The 19519-nt window shown below is 47.8% G+C and overlaps 1 protein-coding gene across 1 annotated transcript; it reads left to right on the top strand.

Annotated features, from left to right (window-relative positions):
- The first annotated feature begins 12248 nt into the window (after positions 1–12248).
- Positions 12249–13568, top strand: Npw (neuropeptide W). Its single transcript, NM_153294.2, is given in 2 exon segments — positions 12249–12798; positions 13381–13568. Coding segments are annotated over 2 exon segments (543 nt in total). The 5' UTR covers positions 12249–12367; the 3' UTR covers positions 13493–13568.
- The last annotated feature ends 5951 nt before the right edge of the window (positions 13569–19519 follow it).

The raw sequence follows: 19519 nt of genomic DNA, 5'->3' as shown, positions 1-19519 counted from the left end.
AGTTGTTGGGAGGTCTCTGGATTTCTTATGAAGTGAGATAGGTCCACATCTGAACCCTTCTAGAAGGAGGCAGTATATTGTGTGTGAGAGTCGAGAGTACCGATAGCTAGCTAGAGTCAGAGAAACGGCCTAAAGCTCTAATTCTGGTACTTACGTGCTTGTGAACTAGGTTGGCCCACCGAAGCCTCATTTGTAAAACTGGGGAAACCATACCAAGTAAGTAAAGTGGACTGGGTTACACTTGCTATCTTCAGACAGATAAGGGGGATTTACCTCTCCCAGGCAACTGGGCAGCTGTTAAGTACTGTTGAAATGACAGGGTGTGGTCACACACACACCTTTAATCCTAGCACTCACAGGCACTGACTTTGTAAGGTTTTTTTTTTTTAAAGATTTATTCATTTGTTATATATAAGTACACTGTAGCTGTCTTCAGACACCAGAAGAAGTCATCAGATCTCATTACAGATGGTTGTGAGCCATCATGTGGTTGCTGGGATTTGTACTCAGGACCTCTGGAAGAGCAGTCAGTGCTCTTAATAATGGAGTCATCTCTCCAGCCCCTTTGTAAGTTTTGAAGTCAGCCCAGTCTACCTAGAGAATTTCAGGCCTGCCAGAGTCACTGTCTCAAAAAAAAAAAAAAAAAATCTGTTAAAATGGAGGGCAGGAGAAGTGACTCAACAGTTAAGAGCAGTGGCTTTTCTTTTTTTTTTCTTTTCTTTTTTTCGGAGCTGGGGACCGAACCCAGGGCATTGCGCTTGCTAGGCAAGTGCTCTACCACTGAGCTAAATCCCCAACCCTAGCAGTGGCTTTTCTTGCAGAGGTTCAATTCCCAGCACCCAATGAAGGCTCACTACTATTTGTAACTTCAGTTCCAATGGGTTTCATATCTTCTGGTCTCTGAGGGGATCAGGCACACAGGTAGTACACAAACATTCATGAAGGCAAAAACCACATACATATAAAATAAAAATAAATTAAAAAAAAGAAAAAATTCCTGTTAAAATGAAATTGACTGTTAATGGTAAGCTCTTTAGGTGCTGGTGACAAGTAGTTTATTGCCCTTGTTTGTACAAATCAGCGAAGGTTGAGGGATGGTGAATGTGACTCCCTAATCCACAGTTTTTGGCCTCGCCCTTGCTGCTCTGATGCTTTTAACAAAGGGAGTGATAGTTAACCATACAGCCAGACTACCCATCTGCCACCGTTTTGAACGCTCCTTAGACGACTTGAGCAAACAACGCAATGACAGAGTCGGTTATCCCTCCTCCTAAAGGCGCAGCCTCAAGCAGGGAGCTGTTTGAAACAGTTTATACCAGACATCTTTAAAATCACGAACCTGGAACTCAAGATGACCCTGTAGTCATCTCAGGCCAGAACCGGGGACTATTTCCCAGGAGGGCCAGCAGAGGGCGTATTGGCCTGAAGAGACAAGGCTGTGATTGGCAAACATCATTCTCTAGCCGTGTAAGCAGGCTGGTTGTTCCAGTCGAGGCGGTGAGTCACTGGAACGCTCTCTTCTGCTACCTCTGCTGTTGCCCCTTTAGACTTTGTAAAAGGCTTCTCTCTACAGGAGTCTTTTCTTGCCTGTTTTTAATAGAGCTGGCTGAGTCGGTAGCATGAAGAAACAACAGATCAGTAGCTATGGCACTGTGACAGCAGAACAACTCCGCTTACTGTCATGCAGTCCACAGTGTGGCAGGTAAGAAGGGAGCTGCAGTTAGCTTCACAGATTCATCAAGAGAGCCTGTAGGGTAAACGACAAATGGATGCCCGACAGTGGTGGCAGGTAGCTCTCTGAGTTGGAGGCCAGCCTGGTCTACACAGAGAGTTCCAGGACAGATAGGGCTACACAGAGAAACCCTGTGTCTCAAAAGCAAAATGAAACAAAACCAAAAAGAAAAATGAGCCAGACTTGGTCTACATGGTAAGCTCTTGAGCAGCCAGGGCCGTGTAGAAAGATCTGTGTCCAGAACAAAACATGCAAACAAAAATCCCCAAACAGACAAACCAAAAAAAAAAAAAAAAAAAAAATCCAACAACAACAACCATTAAAGGCAGACAAAAGGAAGCAGGAAAGACTCCATTGCATATTCATAGAAGAGATACTGGGTGTATGATATGGGACTACAATGCCTTAGACAACAGTAACAATCTCAGAACAGTCAAACAAGAAGGGAACCCCCTCTTCGAGGGGTTAGGAACTAGACCAGTTCATAAAGTGCTTGCTGTGTAACACTCCCCACCACGGTGACAGTGGACTAAGCCAGCCACTGTAAGCAAGGGCCAATTAAACACTTCCTTTTTGGGGCTGCAGAGAGATTGGTCAGCAGTTAAGACCTCTTCCAGAGGTCCTCAGTTCAATTCCCAACAACCACATAGTGGCTCATCTGTAATGGGGTCTGATGCCCTCTTCTGACATGTAGGTGTGCACACAGATAGAGCACTCATTTAAAATAAATTAATTACGGCTCAGTGGTTAAGAGGGTATACACAGTTGTGAGCCTCATGTGGGTGCTGGGAACTGAACTCATGTCCTCTGCAAGAACAGCAGATCTTTTTTTTTTTTTTTTTTTTTTTTAAGATTTATTTATTTATTTATATAAGTACACTGTAGCTGTCTTCAGATACACCAGAAGAGGGCATCAGAACTCTTTACAGATGGTTGTGAGCCACCATGTGGTTGCTGGGAATTGAACTCGTGACCTCTGGAAGAGCAGTCGGGTGCTCTTAACCGCTGAGCCATCTCTCCAGCCCCAAGAACAGCAGATCTTAACCACTGAACCATCTCTACAGTCTTCCCCTAACACCCCCCCTGTGTATATATGAGATATATATGAAATATATATATATATGTATATATATATATGAAAAATATTTTTGAGACAATTTTCCTATGTGGCCACAGCTGTCCTCAAAACTCCCTAAGTAGTGGCCTCAAAGTCTCAGAAATCTGCCTGCCTCTGTTATCTGAGTGCTGGGATTCAAGCTGTGTGCCTGGACCTCTTCTCCTGTCTTTTAAGTCTTTGATTGGTAGACAAAAGAACCCATCCCTGTGTTCCTCCCATTGTGGAATAGGAAAACCAACTCCTGAAAGTTCCCCTCCAACCTTCACAAACATGCCTACCCTAACACATAAAACCCATTATCCACACATACATGATGATGATGGTGGTGATGATGGTGATGATGGTGATGATGATGAAAAGGAGGAGGAGGAAGGAGGAGGAGGAAGGAAGAGGAGGAGAAGAAGAGGAGGAGGAGGAGGAGCTGAGGAGGTAGACACAATAACAGAACCCCCAGAAGCTTTCAGGCCAAACATGAAAAGATCCCGTCTCAAACAAGATGGGAGGCAAGAACCAACCCGGAAGCTTTCCTCAGCACTCACAGTGTGGCTCACAACCATCCCTACCTTCTGCATCTGACATCTGCTTCTGACCTCTGAAAGGCAGCAGGCATGGACACAGTTCACTCGCATACGTGATGTGCAGGCAGGCACGAACATAAAATAGCATAAAGAGATTTTGTTTAGAAAGACGAGGGGGGGGTTGGGGATTTAGCTCAGTGGTAGAGCGCTTGCCTAGGAAGCGCAAGGCCCTGGGTTCGGTCCCCAGCTCCGAAAAAAAAGAACCAAAAAAAAAAAAAAAAGTGCATAGAAAGACGAGGGGAGGGCTGGAGAGATGGCTCAGCGGTTAAGAGCACCGACTGCTCTTCCAGAGGTCCTGAGTTCAAATCCCAGCAACCACATGGTGGCTCACAACCACCTGTAAAGAGATCCAATGCCCTCTTCTGGTGTGTCTAAGACAGCTACAGTGTATTCATATATAATAAATAAATAAATCTTTAAAAAAAAAAAGAAAAGAAAGAAAGACGAGGGGAAGAAGTGTTACTGAAAATCATGTGAAGCCCCAGCAGAGCTGTCATAAGGTGCAAGAGAGAACCAACTCCTGCCGTCCTCCTCTCACACATGCACCTGGACATACATGTATAAAGGCAGTGTGGAGGGATGCCGTAGTTAAAAGGGCTGTGTTTTTTTTTCTCCCCATGTGGAGAGGTTTAATGAGAGAAGAAGAGGAGAGGAGAGGAAAGGAGGCCCGCCATGGGCATGTGGGTGAGGGGAGGGTTACAGGGAGAGAAGGGACAGGGAAGAGAAGAGAACAAAGAGTGAGCTTGCTGTTTTTGCAAAGGACCTGGGTTGGCTTCTCAGCAATCCGTGAGGTAGCTCATAACCATCTGTAACTCCTGGTTCAGGGGATCTGACCTCTTTGGGCACTAGACATGCATGTATAGCAGGCGAAACATATAAAACAAAAATGAATAAAGTATTTAAGAGGGAGTGGTCCAGAATCAGAACAGGGGCCTATGTGTGGGACGGCTCAGTAGGTAGAGCCACCTATCACTGGACCTAACAAACTGGGACCTGTGTGGTGGAAGAAAAGAATGGACTCCTTCCAATTGTCCATCACAGCATGCATGCTATACATGCACATGTGTGCACGCCAAATGCACTATAAAGTAAGGACATTTAATAATCAAATACATAATCAAAACAACAGATTTGGGGGTGTAGCTTGTACTAGAATGCCTGCCTGTCTGCTTACTATTCCAAAGACTCTTGGTTCAAATCCCAGAACCACCAAGAATCAAAAAATCAGAATGACAACAGTAGACTTGTGAACTGAGAACACTGGGAGCTAGAATCCCTGCAGATCCTGTAGGACTTGCTTCTTCAAAAATGAAGAAATGGAAACCAGTGTCCAGAAAACCTGATTCTAAGCTGAGCTGTAGGCACAGGCAATGCAGAGGCTTCGAGAACGGAGGCTCCAACTAGAGCCGGTTCTCTGAGGAAAGCTCCAAAGACTTTTGTGTGGAGCCGCTGTCATGGGTCACTTCAGGTGGAGACACTGAGAAAGGTTACTACAAGAAAGTTCCTCAGCCACTGGAGTGTTTAGGGATGATATCAAAATAAGAGTCTGGGAAAACAAACTACTGTAGCTTTCAGGAAGAAAGGAAGTGTGAATAATATTCTGCTTAAGGGCTAGAGAAAAGGCTCAGCAGTTAAGAGTGCCTGCTGATCTTCCAGAGGACTCAGGACTCACACCAGGCAGCCCACAACTGTTTGTAATTCCAGATCCAGGGGATCTGAGGACCTCAGGCACCAGGCATACACATGGTGCACAGACAAAAATGCAGACAAAATAACCACATACGATAAATGAATAAATTAATTAAAAACCTGGAAACTGCAGGATAGCTAGATAGCTCAGTAGGTAAAGGTGATTGTTGCATAGCCTGATCATTTGAATTTGATCCCCAGGGCCCATATAGTAAAAGGACAGAATAAACTCCAAGTTGTTGCCTCACCTCCAAACAAGTGCTATGCCCCCTCCCCGCCCCAAGTAAATAAATGTAATAATCTTATTTTTACATATTATCACTCCTCCCTGCAAAAATATCATTTAGTGGCTTAAAAAGCCATCAGAGAATGGGAATATGGTTTAATTGGGGAAAAAAAATATCATCTAGCATGCGTTGAGTCTAGATTCGATCCTAGTAGTACACGTCCACCTATAATCTCTAACCTGGGAGACTGCTTCAGGAGGATCACTCTGGGTGTGCTGCCTCAGGCCTTTAATTCCAGCTCTCAGGAAGCAGAGGCAGGTGGATCTCTAAGCTTAAGGCCAGTCTGGTCTATATAAGGAATTCCAGGCCTGCCAGGGGTACATTGTAAGACAGAGAGGGGGGAGGGGGAGAGAGGAGGGGAGAGGGGAGAGGGGAGAGGGAGAGAGAGAAGGGGAGAGGGAGAGAGAGGGGGAGAGACAGAAGGAGAGAGAGGGAGGGGGAGGGGGGGGAGGGGGAGAGAGAGAGAGAGAGAGAGAGAGAGAGAGAGAGAGAGAGAGAGAGTGTGTGAGTGTGGATGGTGAGGATCTGGCAGCATCACTAGAAGCATATTGTGCCTCTTCAGAAAGATCACCGAAGTTGTTCAGGCATGGTGGTGCAGGCCTATAACCGCAGCATGAGCAGGCTTAGGTAGGAAGGTTACAATGAAGTCAAACTGAGTTGCATAGCAACATACTATCTCACTCAAAACAAAAACAAAGAAGGAAAAAAAGAAAAGAAAAAAGATGGGAAGGCAAGGAGGTGGCTCAGAGAGTCAAATAGTTGCCAAGGTACCTGAGGACTCAAGTCCCACAGTCCAGTTCAATCCCCAGGGCCCACAAGATTGAAGAAGACAGCTGTTCCTTTCAAGTTGTCTTCTGCCTTCCAAGAGTTGTGTGTGTGTGTGTGTGTGTGTGTGTGTGTGTGTGTGTGTGTGTGTGTACACTTGTAGCTAGATTTACAGTTTGCAAATATTGAAAACAACTCCAGCTGATAGAGATGAGAGCAATGTCAGGTCCTTGCTTCCTAACCAAGGGTCATTTTGCACTCTGTTTCCAGACCTCTGGTGAAAGGCAGAATCCTTCGTTGCTTGGTCTTGGGCGGACGGAAAGAGGGAACAGGATAGAGAGATGCCCTCTGCATCCCAATCTTTAGGATGATTCTACTCCTTGATCCCCTAACCCCAGCTTGGGCTCCTTCTATTAGTTGCTGTGCACCCCGCCCCTGGGCCAGGGCCTTCATCTTCCTGTGCACACTAATGTCGGTCTCTTCCCCACCTTGGATCACAGACATTAACAAGACTGGGGCTGCTGGTGTTTAAGCTCCAGGAAGCACAGCCTGCTGAGTCAGACTGCAAACTGTGTGTTTTGTGCAGTGTTCCACTTCTGTAATTGGTCCATGCCCTGTTTCAACTTTATTTCTCTCTCTCTTTTTGTGATATCTACTTATTTCTGTGCATGGGTGCATGCTTACATGTGTGCCATGACACAAGTGTAGATGTTAGAGGACAACTTGTAGAAGTTGGCTCCCTCCTTCCACCTTGTGGGTCTCAGGAACTGAATTAGAGTCAACAGACCAGATGACATCACCATATCTACTTTGTCATCTCTTTGGGCTCTCCCTTCCTCCCTCCCTTCCCCCCTCCCTCTCTCCTTCCCTCCCTCCTTCCCTCTATCCTTCTCTCCCTCCCTCCTTTCCTTCCTCAGAATTGAACATAGGGACACACATGCTAAAGAAGTTATCTATCAGATTTTTTTCTTTCTTTTTTTCTTTTTTTTTTTTCCGGAGCTGGGGACCGAACCCAAGGCCTTGTGCTTGCTAGGCAAGCGCTCTACCACTGAGCTAAGTCCCCAACCCCTCAGATTTTTTTTTTTTCAGGACAGGGCTTCTCTGTGTCACCCTGGCTGTCCTGGAACACACTCTGTAGACCAGGCTGGCCTTAGACTCACATAGATCTGCCTGCCTCTGCCTCACAAGTGCCAGGATCAAAGGTGTACCCTGCTTTAAAAGTATTTAAGAGGGAGGGGCTGGGAGGACCATAGATGGATAGATGGATGGATGGATGGATAGATAATAAAATGGTATTTTAAAGGTTTTAATTTTTATTTTTTTTATTTATTTTTTTTTTTTTTGGTTCTTTTTTTCGGAGCTGGGGACCGAACCCAGGGCCTTGCGCTTCCTAGGTAAGCGCTCTACCACTGAGCTAAATCCCCAGCCCCTTAATTTTTATTTTATGTGTATGAATGTTTGACTACATACATGGATGTGTACCATATGCATACCTGGTGCCATGGGTGCTGAATTCCCCGGAAGTAGAACTGCCAATGCTTGTGAACGGCCACATGGGTTCTGGGAACCAACACGTGACCCTTTGCGGGATCAGCAAGTGCTCTTAACCACACCCTGGCCACTTTTAGCTTTTTAATTTCAGACAGTGTCCTCCTACTCCATCCTGCCTTGTACTTGGAATTACAGACCTGGTCCACCAAGCTTTTCTAGGTACCAATCCCAGGATGGACCACACAATTGACGTGTTCGGATGGATCTGCGTTCCCCAGGCTACCTCCAGGGGGCTCCCCACACCTCCTCCGTTTCATTGCTATTCCCCCAGGTCCCTGACTGGGAATGAGCAGCGTCTGGGGACCCTAAGTGGCCTGGCAGTGGACTGTGTCGTGCTGAGCCTCCCGCCCACTCCACTCTCCAGGCCGCTCTCTCCAAGACTAGGGCTCCCATAGGAACAGGCGTTGATGGGGGCGGCTTTCACGGACGCTTGCCTGGTCCCGCAGGTCCTCGTGCCTAAGAGCCCACCCCCTCTGTTTCCCGCCCACCCCGTGGAAGCGGTCTCCTGGACAGGCCTGGAGCTGTTGAAACAGCAGTAATAGTCTCTACAACCACTGAGTGCCTACTGTGCGTCAGATGTGGTGCCAAGACACATGCCTTGTAGATGTGTGTGCGTTTTTTTATATTTGTTTGCTATGAAAACCTAGCTAGCCTCGAATATAAACCAAGTCCTCATTATGTAACTCAGGCAGGCTGGGACAGCCTCGTAAGTGTTTGGGCAGCAGACAAACTTGTCTTTCAACAAACGAGATGAAGTGCTCACCATCCCCATTCCCTCATTTTAAGGGAGGAAACTGAGGAAGGGCAGAGTGTAGCACTTTCTGACCTCTCACCCTCATCCGTATCAAGTCTGTGGCATATTTGAACCCAGCCACCCAGATCCAGGTGAGGAGGGACCTGTGGGAAACCCTGAGGCTCTTCTACCCCTGGAATAGGCGACTCCTCTGTCCCCCTCACTCCCTTTTTTAAAAACTCAACTTTAAAATGTCTTATTGTTTTATATGTATGAAATATTTATATGTGTGTGTATGTGTTTTACCTGCATGTATGTCTCTGAACTTCATTCATGCCTGGTGCCTGAAGAGGCCAGAAGAAGCAGAACTAGAGGTACAGACATGTGAGCCACCATATAGGTGCTGAGAATCAAACTTAAGTCCTCTGGAAAAGCAGCCAGTTTTCCTAACTGCTGGCCCATCTCTCCACTGATTTGGAGTGAGCAGCAGCACCTGGGGAGCTAAGTGGCCTATGTCATGCTGAGCTTCCCACCCACTGCCTTCTCCATGCCTCTTCTCCAAGACTAGGGCTCCCATAGGAAGAGGCAGTTCCTTTGGCTTGAAGATCAACATACGGTATTTCAAGCTGGGGATGGCAGCCTGTATCTGTAATCCTAGCACTGGAGCTAGAAACAGGAGGATCAGAAGTTCAAAGTTATTCTTTTTTTTTTTTAAGATTTATTCATTTATTATATATAAGTACACTGTAGCTGTCTTCAGACACCAGAAGAGGGCATCAGATCTCTTTACAGATGGTTGTGAGCCACCATGTGGTTGCTGGGAATTGAACTCAGGACCTCCTCTGGAAGAGTAGTCGGGTGCTCTTAACCGCTGAGCCATCTCTCCCGCCCCTATTCTTTTATTTTTTTTTTATAATGTTTGTTTATTGTATATGAGTACACTGTAGTTGTCTTCAGACACACCAGAAGAGGGCGTCAGATCCCATTACAAATGGTTGTGAGCCACCATGTGGTTGCTGGGAATTGAACTCAGGACCTCTGGTAGAGCAGTCAGTGCTCTTAACCACTGAGCCATCCCTCTAGCCCTCAAAGTTATTCTTACCTGCACATCACACTTGAGGCCAGTCCAGGCTATATGAGAACTTCTCAAGAAACCAAAACTAGAGGCCTGGAGGGTTGTCTCAGTGGGTAAGAGCTCAGAATGGCTTTGAAATCATTGTGATTCTCCTGCCTCAGCCTCCTGAGTGCTGGGATTAAGGGCACACACTACCATGCCTGAACAACAGCTATATTTTTTAAAAAATATTTTTAAAAATGTATTTATCGGGCTGGTGAAAAGAGAACAACAGAAATAAAAAAAGTGAGAGAAGAACAGGGCTGGAGAGATGACTCGGTGGTTAAGAGCACCGACTGCTCTTCCAGAGGTCCTGAGTTCAAATCCCAGCAACCACATAGTGGCTCACAAACATCTGTAATAAGATCTGATGCCCTCTTCTTGTGTGTCTCAAGACAGTGTATTTATATAAATAAATAAATCTTAGAGAGAGAGAGAGAGAGAGAGAGAGAGAAGAGAAGAACGGCAAGTGCTATTAACTGATGAGCCATCTCTCCAGACCCGAAAACAAGAGGCAACTCAAAGGTTAAAAACATTGGCTGCTCTTCTAGAGGAAGAGCATTGGTTCCATTCCCAGCACCCACATGGTGGCTGGAAGCTGTCTGTAACTCCAGGTCCAGTGAATTTGATAACACACACACACACACACACACACACACACACACACACACACACACACACGTGTGCGCGCGGGCCAAACATCAGTGCATGTAGAATAAAAATAAATCATTAAAAAAAAAGATACTTTGGGCTGGAGAGATGGCTCAGCGGTTAAGAGCACCCGACTGCTCTTCCAGAGGTTATGAGTTCAATTCCCAGCAACCACATGGTGGCTCACAACCATCTGTAAAGAGATCCGGGCTGGAGAGATGGCTCAGAGGTTAAGAGCACTGTCTGCTCTTCCAGAGGTCCTGAGTTCAATTCCCAGCAACCACATGGTGGCTCACAACCATCTATAATCAGGTCTGGTGCCCTCTTCTGGCCTGCAGGAATACATGCAGGCAGAAAGCTGTATGATGTATACATAATAAATAAATAAATGATTAAAAAAAAGATTTATAAAAAAAAAAAAAAAGATCCGATGCCCTCTTCTGGTGTATCTGAAGACAGCTACAGTGTGTACTTATATATAATAAATAAATAAATCTTTAAAAAAAAAGATACTTTATAAAAAAAATTAAACTGGTTTCTGTGAGTTTCAGGCCAACCTGGTCTACATAGTGAATTCCAGGACAGTTGAGCCACATAGAAAGACCCCATCTGGGGGTTGGGGATTTAGCTCAGTGGTAGAGCACTTGCCTAGCAAGCGCAAGGCCCTGGGTTCGGTCCTCAGCTCCGGAAGAAAAAAAAAAAAAAGAAAGAAAGAAAGAAAGAAAGAAAGACCCCATCTGGGCTGGAGAGATGGCTCAGCGGTTAAGAGTGCTGTCTGCTCTTCCAGAGGTCATGAGTTCAATCCCCAACAACCACATGGTGGCTCACAACCATCTGATGCCCTCTTCTGGTGTGTCTGACGACAGCTACAGTGTGGTTATATATAATAAATAAAAAAACTTAAAAAAAAAAAGTAATTGGTAATTGTTGCTCTTGCAAAGGGCCCAGTAACTCCAGTTTGAATAGATCTTCTGGGATTGGTCTGGAAGGGTGGGTTTGGGTGGTCAGGAAAGGCCACAGTAGCCTCTTTGAAGGTGCAGGACTGAGCTAAAGGACTGTTCTAACCAAACCCATGTCAGTGTCCTTTACAGGAGTGTGCTGGGAAGAGAGATAAGGGAGGAATATTCTTATACACAGGTCATCAGCTGTGGGGCTAAGACCCCTAATTACATTTGGCTGGAAGGAGGCCTTGAGCAAAGTCATCATCACAGAGGAGGCTCTGGAGTTTGGTAAGGTCCAGTCAAGCCTCCTGAGGCTGAGGGTTCCAGGAGGGGCTGTCTCTTAACATTCTAGCTCTCCAGAAACCACAAGGATGGCTTCATGTGTCCAAACTGTCCTGCTTGCCTACCTGCCTTCCTAGCTGCCCCTGCCCCCACCCCCCTTTATCTCCCTCTCTTCTTCTTCTTCTTCTTCTCCCCCCCCCCCCCCCCGGAGCTGAGGACCGAACCCAGGGCCTTGCGCTAGGCAAGCGCTCTACCGCTGAGCTAAATCCCCAACCCCATCTCCCTCTCTTCTTAGAGCGAAGGTCATATAATCAGGTCGACTTGAATTCAGGATCCTTGCTGGGATTGATGAATAATTTCCCGTGCCTCCGCTCCAAACTCAAACTCTCTCCAAGCATTCATCCACCTGTAGCGCAGAATGGGTTTGGGTGGGAACTCAGAGCTGTACTAGGCAGGAAGAGGGACGGCCCTCAGGGAAGGGTGGCCCTATGCTTAAAACTTTCCTGTCTCCTCTCCATAAGTGCTCCACTTGTAGCAACTCCTACCAAGGGGGCATCCTTTTGCCCCTGGCAGCCCATCCTTGTATTCTGAGACCATGCATGGTACCAGAACTCCCTCCCTGACAGTTCCCTTCCTGGGGGCGAGGAAAGGGTAAGCAAGGAGATCCCCCACTAAAGCTTCAAGCGCAGTCCAGCTTGCGATCTACTCATTGGGAGGCTTCTAGCTGCCCGGGTTCCCTCTTCTCCCTCCCTCTCCATCCTCCTCTCCCTTGGGCATGTGCCGCGGGGGCGAGCCGGGGCGGGGCCATTGAGAAGCTGTAGTCGCACCAACTGACTAGTCTCTTCCATCCTCCGGAGCTCCGACGTTCTCGGGGACATAAACCCTGTTCTTGTCCTAACCCGCCAAGGGGCCATGGACTTGAGCGCGCTGGCGTCGAGCAGAGAAGTACGGGGCCCTGGGCCCGGGGCTCCGGTGAACCGGCCCCTGCTACCGCTACTGCTGCTTCTGCTCTTGCTACCTCTGCCCGCCAGCGCCTGGTACAAGCACGTGGCGAGCCCTCGCTATCACACAGTGGGTCGTGCCTCCGGGCTGCTCATGGGGCTGCGCCGCTCGCCCTACCTGTGGCGCCGTGCCTTGGGTGGGGCCGCTGGACCGCTCGTGGGGCTCCCGGGACAGATGGCCCGCAGCGCTCTCCTGCTTCCTTCCCCCGGGCAGGAGCTGTGGGAGGTACGAAGCAGGAGTTCACCGGCAGGACTTCCCGTGCATGCAACCCGGAGTCTGCGGGACCTGGAGGGAGCCCGCCAACCTGAGCAGTCGCTAAGCTTTCAGTCCTGGACTTCAGCAGAGCCCGCTGCTAGGTAAGTAGGAGAGAGGAGGTGGGCGTGGCACCCGGCAAGGGAATTTCCCGGGGTCTTAGAGCACAGAAGACCTCTGGCTTCTGGGTACTGGTGGGTTGTTTCTTTTCCTTGTAGCTCAGGCTGAACTCCTGATCCTTCTCCCCACCTACCAAGTGGTAGGATTACAAGTGTGCACCACCACACCCGGTTTGTTTTACGTGGAGCTAGAAATGGAACCCAGGACTCCACACATGCTAAGCGAGCACTCTGCCCACCGAGTTGTATCCTGTATTCCAGCACCCTTACCCTTTCTTTGATATTATTCTTCCCATCCTTCCTCCGGGTTGCTGATTTTACTTGTATGACCACTACACCCCTCCATTCCGTTTCCCATTATGCTAGGAGAATTTCCCAGAATTCCCTCCATATCATCCTGAGGACAGAATGGAGAGACTTGCCCCTGTCTCTGGAGTCCTGCTTTGTTCTTTCTTTCTTTCTTTTTTTTTTTTTCTTCCGGAGCTGGGGACCGAACCCAGGGCCTTGCGCTTCCTAGGCAAGCGCTCTACCACTGAGCTAAATCCCCAACTGCTTTGTTCTTTCTAGAGCCTTCGGTGAGACGCTTCGTGCCCAGCCATGGTTCCTGCAGCAAATCATCTTTGCCGATCCTGTCAGGCTCGACGACCGTCTCAAGAACCGATGGCGCCCCCGTGCTTGACCTAAGCAGGAGCACAGCTTGTAGCTCCAGTCAGGTCTCGTTGTCTGGTCAATAAAATCACTCTGATTCCTGCGCCCCCGCGTGTGACCCTTTTCCTCCGTTGTGTACTTAGCGTCTAGCTTCAGGGCGCACATAGCTGCGCGCCTACGCCCTGGCAAATGTCAAGAACCCCCTCCCTGACCAGACCAGCTCATCAATCTGTCCCTAAGGGACGCAGTCGGGGGTGGGGGTGGGGGAGCAAGACTGAGAAGCTTCTGGGGCCTTGGGTTGCTTCCTCCATAGTTTTCCCTTCCTTGTCCATGAGTGTTCAGGGTCCCGAATATGGTGACTGACCCTCTAAACTACTACCGGGATTGGAGCAGGACACCCCTGGGTCTGGCAGATCATTGAAGCATGCAGGAACAGAAACTAGCGAGTGGAGTCCCGGTGGCCTTCACTCTGTCCTCTGTCCTGATTGCGGAGACTGTGAGCTTTGCCTCGAGCCCAGGCAGTACACCAGGATGTTTGCCCACTTCCTGGCATTAGTCTTAATCCTGAATTTCCTTGAATCCTTTCCTTCCCGTCAGCATCTGGAGAGTAAGCAGAAGGCTCCAGCTTCCTTTATAGCCGTGCTTCCAGTCTAGGAAGGAAAACCGGCTGCCCACTCCCCGCTTCTCATTCCCCTCTGTATTTTCAGTCTTTTGTTCTGGTGCCACACGATCAAGCTGTCATTGCTGCACACGTCTATCATTCTGTACTTGAGAGGCTGAGGCAGGATTGTTGCTGTGAATGTGAGACCAGCATAAGTTACATAGTAATTTCCAGACCAGCTTGGCACAGAATGAACACACACATACACACAGGCATGTGCACACACAATCACGCAGGCACATCTTTGGGCACCCTCCACCCTCTGCTGCATTTCCAAACTTGCATCTGTCTTTTCTCAGATCTGAGTGCTGGAGTTCTCAAACCTTCCTCCCCATCTGCCATTGAAAGTCCCCTATAAACTCGTTGCAAGACCTTCCCTAGATCCACTTCTCAAAGCAGGTGGACCCTGGCTGCTGCCACATTCTGGCCACTCCTTCTGACCCCCTGTGTCCTCCTACCAAGTGGAAGTCCTTCTCCCTATAGGTTAGTGAGTGCTCCACACCATTAAAAGATTTTAAAAACTTATATGTTTTGCTTGCACGTATGTATCCAAGTGTAGCATGTGCATGCAGTGCTCTTGGGTGCTAGAAGAGGTCATTGGATCTCCTGGAACTTGAGCAACAGGTGGTATGGGGCCTGATGTGGGTGCTGGGATTGAACTCAGATCCTCTGAAAGAGATACCGTGTAACTACTGAGCTATGTCTTTGACCCCTACGTTTTATAATTACATTTTATTTATTTTTGTTCTCTTTGTTTCTTTCTTGTGTGAGCACACACACCTCCGGAGGTCAGAAGACAACAGGCTAGAATTTGTTCTCTCCTACCACGTGGATCCCAGGGAACAAATTTAGGTCATCCGGCTTTGCAGCAGGTGCCGTGACCCCACTGAGCTATATCGGTAGTTTTAAATCTTTCCTTTACATCTGGTTTTATCTATTAATTTATTTGGGGGGTATGGATACACGTCTTCAAGGCACGTGTGTAGCTGCCAGAGGACATCTTGCAGGAGTTGACTCTCTTTTGTCTCATTATCTAACTGCCTTTATCTATCAAGTCATCTTGCCCGCCCAGGAATGCTACCTTTCTCCTGGTCCTTTTTTTTTTTTTTTTTTTGAAACAATGTTTCTCTGTGTAAATCTGGCTATCCATCCTGGAACTTGCTCCATAGATCTGCCTGCCTCAGCCTCTCCTGCCTCCTGGGATTAAAGGCCATCACATTCAGCTCAGCCCTTCCTATTTTGACTGTGATTTGTAACAAATTTAACCTTTCAAAACACCAGCATCCCGACCTTGTCATCCCCAGATAGTCCACCGGCTTCCTACTGCCGAGGGGTGAGCTTAATGATCTGATGCTCCCTGCTCAGCTACGTTTGTTCCCTGCCCTTCCCACCTCCTGCCCAGCTTGCAAGATCCATACATGGATTCTAGAGCAGCCTAAGCCTCCTAGGAGTACATTACAAAAGGCTCTTCAGGCTTCTTTAAATGGTCCTTTGGGGGCTTCTCCAGCTCTGGACCTCCTCTCTTGCTCAGGCCAAGGTACACAAACCTCTGTTTCCTTGGGTCTGAGCAATGTTTACCCAGTGCTTGCCAGTGCCGGTGCTGAACGCCAAGTAGTTGGCAAATGTTTGGTCACAAGGGTTGGGGCACTTGGTTTGGTTGCCTAAAGCTATCTCATTCTAGAGAAGTGGGTGTCAGGGCCAGGGTGGAGGGCAAAGCTCACTGAGGCCTATTAGAGAGACCTTCTCTTTCTATTATTCCCCAAGGCTTGCATTCCTCTGCTCGAGTGGTGTAACCAGCGCCAGGGCTTCAATCAAATCCCAAACCCACAGAACTGGAACTGGTCTAAACTAGGGAAGTGAGGTCTGAGGTGGACCTATCTGCCTGGGATGCGTCCCACCCACCCCCAACCCTCCAGCTCCTGTCCGGCCCCGCGATGGTGCAAGCACACTCATTTCCGCCAGGTGGCGCTGCACTGCTGTTCTTGGCAGTCTTTAATGCCAAGGAAGGGAGCCAGACCCAGGCAGGGAAGGGGGCGGAATTCTTGAAGGTGGTCAGTTTCCTGTCCTTGTTTCTACCCTTTCTCTCCCTGCCCTGTGCCTTTTCTCTGGATTTCTTTTTTTTTTTAAAGATTTATTTATTTATTTTTATGTATATGAGTACACTTCAGACACAGCAGAAGAGGGCATCAGATCTCTTTACAGATGGCTATGAACCACCATGTGGTTGCTGGGATTTGAACTCAGGACCTCTGGAAGAGCAGTCAGTGCTCTTAACCACTGAGCCACCTCTCCAGCCCCTTCTCTGGATTTCTGTACTCTCTCCTTTCGTTAGGCTGATCACGCCTGCTCCAATTTGGGGATCCAAAGAGAGGCCTGATGTAGTCGGAGGGAGAAGGCCCTAAGCGAGACCTGGTAGATGGAGGGAGGATCATTACTACCCATTAAGGTAGCAGCACGTTTCCAGGAAGATCCTAGCCTTCACCTGGTGTCAGAATACTGGCTTCATCCCTGGGGCAGGGTTTCCTAGGTCCCACCCACACCCATCGTTGGCACTTTGAAGAAGGATGAACATATGTTTTTACACTGTTTAGTGAAAAACCCTCTGTCCCACCAGGAGTGCAGCAGGGCAGTCCCCCGTTGACTTAGATAATTCAAAGGAGGAGAGGACTGATATACCAGCTCTTTGTCACACAGGTGACCAATTTGTATTGGTGAAACCTAGTGGGGGACATTCCCCTAACCATCCGATGCTGTCTCTACTTTCTCAGATGTTGCTGGCCTGGGGGCTAGGTCTCCCCACCTTTTAAAGAAGTAGAAAAGGGGACTAGAGAGGTGGCTCAGCGGTTAAGAGCACTGACTGCTCTTCCAGAGGTCCCTCTGCTGGTGTGTCTGAAGTGTACTCATATACATAAAAATAAATAAATAAATCTTAAAAAAAAAAGAAGTAGAAAAATAAAGCCCTCTGGACTCTTAAGGTCTCACGAGCCACCTGCCTTCCTATCCCATTTTCTGAGGTGCTAACCTCGTGGGAGGGGTTGGAGGGTACACCTTCAAGCTTTGTTGGTTTGTCTTCACTTGCACTGTGCCTCCTCTCAAGTCTGTGGGGTATCCTGTCTGCCTAAAGCCTGTGAGGGAATTAGGGAAGAAGATCTAGGAGGTATAGCCTTTGAGAGACCCCTCAGGCTTACTCCTCTTCCCCTGTGCCTGTCACCAACTCCCTCTTGAAAAATGGTCGCCCTTGCTCTGCCCTGACTGTTTTCCTTCTTTCCTTTTTGAGACAGGATCTCACTACGTAGTCCTGACTGGCCTGGAACCCACAGAAACCCAACTGCCTCTCCTTCCCTAGTGCTGGGATTAGCCAATCTACCGGGTTCTGTTTTATTGTTTAAGTGGACTTTTTCTTGTCCAGTTTGATTTGTGAGACATGTGTATTTTAATTATGCATGTGTCTGTGTTTGTGTAGGCGTACGTGTGCATGAGTGAAGTTGCCCAGGAAGGCCAGAAGAAGGTGTTGAATCCCCCTAAAGTTGAAATTACAGAGAATTGTGGGCTATTATGTAGGTGCTGGGAACCAAACCCAGGTTCTTTGCAACAAATACTCTTAACCACTGAGCCATCTCTTTAACCCTTTTTTTTTTTTTTTTTTTTTTCTTGAGACAGAGTCTCATGTAGCCCAGGCTGGCCTTAGAGTCACTGTGCAGTCGAAGACGTCTTGACCTTTTCCCTCCTAAGTGTTCAGATTACAAGCGTGCACAGCAGGTTTATGGAGCGACAGAGATCCAACGTAGGGCTTCCTGCATGCTGAGTCAGCAATCCTCCAGCTAAGCTACATTCTCATTCCCACCTTTGTTTTTTTTTTTGTTTTTTTGTTTTTTTTTTCTTGAGACAGTCTTCCTGTAGCTTAGGCTGGACCTCCTGGAACTGGAATTAGGAATGGTTGTGAGGTGCCATGTAGTTGCTGGGAGTCAAACTGGGTCCTTTGCAAGGACAACAAACGTTCCAAGGGCTCTTAACTGCTGAGCCATCTCTTCAGCCCTAAAGTCTCATTTTTATTAAATGGTGGCTTTCAAAATATTTTTCGTTCAGTTCTTTTTTTAATTTTATTAACTTTTATTTATATGAGTACACTGTAGCTGTCTTCAGACACACCAGAAGAGAGCATCACATCCCATTACAGATGGTTGTAAGCCTCCATGTGGTTACTGGGAATTGAACTCAGGACCTCTGGAAGAGCAGTCAGTGCTCTTAACCGCTGAGCTATCTCTCCAGCCTGTTCAGTTTTTTTTTTTTTTTAAACAAAAAACCAAAAAAAAAAAAAAAAAAAAAAAAAAACAACCAACTCATTTGTTGCCTGGCAATGGTGGCGCACACTTTTAATCCCAGCAGTCAGGAGGGAAAGGCAAGTGATCTCTGAGTTTGAGACCAGCCTGGTCTACAGGTTGGGTTCCAGAACAGTCAAGGCTACACAGAGAAACCTTGTCTGGGGAGCAGAGGAGGATTTGTTTTTATATTTTATGTATCTGGTTGCTTTGTCTGCATTTACGTCTGCAAACCAGAGGAAAGCATTGGATTCTGTTATAGATGGTTATAAGCCGCCATAAGGGTGCTTGGAATCAAACCCCGGTCCTCTTAACAGATGAGCCATCTCTCTGGCCCCATTGTTAGCTCTTGTTTTTGAAACATTCTATCCAGGCTGGCTACAAACTCACGACCTTTGGGCCTCAGCCTCCTGGGTGCTGGGATCACAGAGGTGCTGACTCCTGGCTTCCTGGCCTCCCTTCCTTGCTGTTTCATATTGCTGGCCCAGGCTTCCTTGATGTTGTTCAAGTCCACTGATGGGTAAGACCCCGCCAGGTTTCTGTCACCTTCCTTGGCACTTTCCAGTCCTTTTGCTTTGGGAACTCCTTTCCTAGTACTCTGGGACTGCAGAGCTGTGTCATCTTTGGCTCCTGATCCCTCTGAGACCACATGTTCCTGCCCTTGGCAAGAGAGCCATTGAAGGGCCCAAGGTCAGGGTGGAAAGAGTTCCCCTACCTTTCTCAACTCCCGGCCTGGGCCTGGAGTTACCATCCTCTTTAGTGTGACCACAAAGGTGATGGGGGGAATGTTCTTGGTTATTGTGGGGGTAACTTCCAAGTTCCACACGAGTGGGATATCCAGGGAGCACACAGTTTATACATATTAACAATCTCCACGGGCAACCAGCATTAGACCTGACCCAGAGAAACCGATCTTAAGACAGACAGGCAAATTCTGGATAGGCAAGCAGACAGATAGATGGAAGTGGCCAGCCAGGCCAGAGCCTGTGGCAGCATCAGTTAGAATCTGCAGAGAAGGCTGGGGGCAGGGAGCAACAATGTATCTACAGCTTAAGTGCCTTTCAGGAGCAGCCACTAG

The sequence above is a fragment of the Rattus norvegicus genome, chromosome 10 (genome assembly GCF_021556685.1).
Source record: "Rattus norvegicus strain SHRSP/BbbUtx chromosome 10, alternate assembly SHRSP_T2T, whole genome shotgun sequence".
Classification (NCBI taxonomy): Eukaryota; Metazoa; Chordata; class Mammalia; order Rodentia; family Muridae; genus Rattus; species Rattus norvegicus.
Note: the sequence above shows the minus strand (reverse complement) of the source record. Positions and strands in the feature narration are given on the sequence as shown.